This window comes from Oryx dammah, unplaced genomic scaffold (assembly GCF_014754425.2).
Source record: "Oryx dammah isolate SB20612 unplaced genomic scaffold, SCBI_Odam_1.1 HiC_scaffold_18, whole genome shotgun sequence".
Lineage (NCBI taxonomy): Eukaryota > Metazoa > Chordata > Mammalia > Artiodactyla > Bovidae > Oryx > Oryx dammah.
The window spans coordinates 32,953,954-32,958,436 of NW_024070202.1; the positions used below are offsets into that span (position 1 = coordinate 32,953,954).

The 4,483-nt window shown below is 40.7% G+C and overlaps 1 protein-coding gene across 1 annotated transcript in view; it reads right to left on the minus strand.

The window, feature by feature from the left end:
- Positions 1-2,039: 2,039 nt before the first annotated feature.
- LOC120877508 (ATP-dependent translocase ABCB1-like) overlaps positions 2,040-4,483 on the minus strand; it is a 43,297-nt gene continuing 40,853 nt past the window's right edge. The window contains 2 exon segments of the mRNA XM_040259867.1: positions 2,040-2,605; positions 2,608-2,623. Of these exon segments, the coding sequence (XP_040115801.1) occupies positions 2,403-2,605; positions 2,608-2,623 (219 nt within the window). The 3' untranslated portion in view covers positions 2,040-2,402.

Sequence of the window (4,483 nt, forward strand, 5' to 3'; positions counted from 1 at the left end):
ACCTTTAAGACTTTTCAAATTTTTAAAATCTCCCCTCCCCACATCTAATTAAATAGGCCTCCTTTCCTCAATAAAGCAATGGATTTCTGGAGAAAGGGGAAGGAAGGAGAAAAAGTGATATGAAGTGTTCTAGTTTCATTCTTTTACAAGTGTTTGACCAGTTTTCCCAGCACCACTTGTTAAGGAGATTGCCTTTAATCCATTGTATATTCTTTGCCTATTTTGTCAAAGATAAGGTGTCCATAGGTGTGTGGATTTATCTCTGGGCTTTCTATTTTGTTCCACTGATCTATATTTCTGTCTCTGTGCCAGTACCTTACTGTCTTGATGACTGTGGCTTTGTAGTAGAGCCTGAAGTCAGGCAGGTTGATTCCTCCAGTTCCATTCTTCTTTCTCAAGATTGCTTTGGCTATTCGAGGCTTTTTGTATTTCCATACAAATTGTGAAATTAAACTCAAAATGGATTAAAGATTTAAACATAAGACCAGAAACTATAAAACTCCTAGAGGAGAACATAGGCAAAACACTCTCCGACATAAATCACAGCAGGATCCTCTATGACCCACCTCCCAGAATATTGGAAATAAAAGCGAAAATAAACAAATGGGACCTCATTAAAATTAAAAGCTTCTGCACAACAAAGGAAACTATAAGCAAAGTGAAAAGACAGCCTTCAGAATGGGAGTAAATAATAGCAAATGAAGCAACGGACAAAGAACTAATCTCAAAAATATACAAGCAACTCCTGCAGCTCAATTCCAGAAAAATAAACGACCTAATCTAATAATGGGCCAAAGAACTAAATAGACATTTCTCCAAAGAAGACATACAGATGGCTAACAAACACATGAAAAGATGCTCAACATCACTCATTATCAGAGAAATGCAAATCAAAACCACAATGAGGTACCGTCAGAATGGCTGCGATCCAAAAGTCTACAAGCAATAAATGCTGGAGAGGGTGTGGAGAAAAGGGAACCCTCTTACACTGTTAGTGGGAATGCAAACTAGTACAGCCACTATGGAGAACAGTGTGGGGATTCCTTAAAAAACTGCAAATAGAACTGCCATATGACCCAGCAGTCCCACTGCTGGGCATACACACCGAGGAAACCAGAATTGAAAGAGACACGTGTTCATCACAGCACTGTTTATAATAGCCAGGATATGGAAGCAACCTAGATGTCCATCAGCAGATGAATGGATAAGAAAGCTGTGGTACATATACAAAATGGAGTATTACTCAGCCATTAAAAAGAATACATTTGAACCAGTTCTAATGAGGTAGATGAAACTGGAGCCTATTATACAGAGTGAAGTAAGCCAGAAAGAAAAACACCAATACTGTATACTAATGCATATATATGGAATTTAGAAAGATGGTAACGAAAACCCTGTATGCGAGACAGCAAAAGAGACACAGATGTATAGAACAGTCTTTTGGACTCTGTGGGAGAGGGAAAGGGTGGGATGATTTGGGGGAATGTCATGGAAACATGTATAATATAAGAAATGAATTGCCAGTCCAGGTTCGATGCAGGATGCTTGGGGCTGGTGCACTGGGATGACCCGGAGGAATGGTATGGGGAGGGATGTGGGAGGGGGGTTCAGGATGGGGAACATGTGTATGCCCATGGTGGATTCATGTTGATGTGTGGCAGAACCAATACAATAGTGTAAAGTAGTTAGCCTCCAATTAAAATAAATAAATTTAAATGAAAAAAAAAGTGATATGAAAACAATTGTCTGTAACTAGAAAAGTCCACGGAGAAGGCAATGGCACCCCACTCCACTACTCTTGCCTGGAAAATCCCATGGACGGAGGAGCCTGGTATGCTGCAGTCCATGGGGTCGCTAGGAGTCAGACATGACTGACCGACTTCACTTTCACTTTTATGCATTGGAGAAGGAAACAGCAACCCACTCCAGTATTCTTGCCTGGAGAATCTCAGGGACAGAGAAGCCTAGTGGGCTGCTGTCTATGGGGTCACACAGAGTCAGACGACTGAAGCGACTTAGTAGCAGCAGCAGCAGAAAAGTCCAACAAAATGAGTCTTCAGTCTGTGAGTCTAAGAATTGGTTTTGCTACTTTTCTTCAGTTTGCAATCTGCTGAGTAAGTGTCAAATAAGGCTGCTTTGAGGAATGGTTATAAAAACATTCTCAGGGACTTCCCTGGTGGTCCCGTGGTTAAGACCCCTGTGCTCCTAATGCCAGGGGCCAAGGTTCAATCCCTGGTCCAGGGACTAAGATCCCACATGCTGCAACTAAGTTCACAGGCTACAATGAAGACTCAGCACAGCCAAATAAACAAAAACCAAAGCCATCCTCAGAGGATAGAAAGTAGCCATGACTAACAGAACAATACTGCTTAGAATATTTTACTCTACCAAGGTCAGAAATTTTATCTCATTTGACTCACCTTCCCAGCACCTTCCAGTTCTTTCTTATTTTTCAGGGCTTGTCCAGACAGCATTTTCATTTCAGTAACTCCTGTTACTGTAAGGATGGGTACAATTGCTAACAGGAGAAGTGTTAACTGCCAGCCATAGATGAGGGATATAATAATGCCTGTGCCAAGATTTGCAATATTCTGGGTAATTACAAAAGCCTGGAACCTATAGCCTGCAAAACGAACAGAAAACACTGTTAGAGAGATACCTTCCGATCATCTCTAAAGTCCATGCTTACGTAATTGCTTAGGTATTATGAAAATTCAGCTTTGTGAAAATCTCATCTCCTCGGTTATGAGCTACTAAGTTAAGTAAAAGTTTACATGTAAATTTATTTGGTTTCCCAGATGAGGATTTCCATGACTTCAGAATAAATACTGAAAGTAGGTCAATAAAATTCAATTACATATTTCTATCTCATTTGATTTTTTAATACCACGAAACTTTTCATTAAATAATGATACCATGATCCCTAATGCAAACTCTGCAAATTAGCAAGATAAAATAGCCTGACAATTATGTTCAACTGCGACTGTTGGAAACTTCCAATGTTAGATGCATAACTACCCGTAATTTAAGCCTAATATTGATCATTGAGGGTATCTAAATATTTTGTGGCTTATTAGAGATGCTTATTGTGTTTAGAGGGCTTCCCAGGTGGTACAGTGTTCAAGAATCCACCTGCCAATGCAGGAGACACAGGTTTCATCCCTGGGTCAGGAAGATCCCCTGGAGTAGGAAATGGTAACCCGCTCCAATGTCCTTGCCTGGAGAATCCCACAGACAGAGGAGTCTGGTGAGCTACAGTCCATGGGGTCTCAAAAGAGTTGGACACGACTGAGGTAGAGCTAAAGAGACTGTGTTCAAAAAAAATACACAGAGCTGAATGTTATGGAATTTAAATTTACAATACTAAGCAGGAATCAGAACCTTCAGTTTACATGCCAGAAGGAGCCTGAAGCATAACTGTCAGAAGCTTTCAGTTATTTCCAACTGAAAAGTCAGAAGTCAAAATACAAAGTCAATTCACTTCACTACTCTACACTTCTCTCCCTTACCCTGGAAATGCCCCACAACCTTAAGCCTTTCCAAATTCCTGCTCTGGCCCATGTCTTATCAACGCTCCAAATTTCTTCTGCCTGAGTGGGGCATTCTCAGGGAAAGATTAATGATGGAGAACAGTCTAGAATGGTCATTTCCTCCTCTGGGGCCTTGGTCAAATTTTTCCCAACCCCAAAATGACTAGGTACAGTGATTAATAACCAAAGCTTCTGGCAGCTCTGAGTTTTAAGACAAATTCTTTCCAAGCCCCCTGCCTCAATGTCGACCTTCTGACATCATTTGAAACTTATGTTGGTATAAACACCAAACCAGTAACTAGGGGGAAACAGTATTAAAAAACTACCAATAGGTCTATAATTAAACTCCATACCAAGGAATTGCACCAGGGCTGCAAGAAACGGCATTTATTTTTATCTGATGCCATCACTGAGCTTATATAAAGGGAGGGTTAGCTGTATCTGGCATAAGTCAGAGCGGAGTGGCCTTTCAAATCAGCTCTATATTTGCACATTTTCAATTTCAAAGTCAAGGGTTATAATCTGGAAAGAGTCTGTGGCACAGGCAAGATGGAGACTGTTCCTTTTTCAGTATCCACAAGCCCTACTCAGAACTCATTTCCCACAGCACCCGACTGCAAGAAGCACTCAGAACATCCTCAAAGTTCACAGCAGACAAATTACTCCAGTACCTAAGCTTCCATACACATAAATGTTTCAATGAGGATGGCAGCCAAGGCCACAGAAATAAGTAAAATGGATCAAAGATGCTTCATGAAAGATGATCCAAAAAACCTAGAACCTTAAGCTGGAGGGGAAGTAAGCCCCTTGGCATAGTATGATTTAATGCTTCCAGTGACATTGCACTGGTTACTGTTCTTTATTCTAATGACACATTCACCATCCCAATATCTATTCCTCATACAGAAAAAGAGTCTCTAGAACACTCCAAGGGAGAGCATAGATTACTAGAA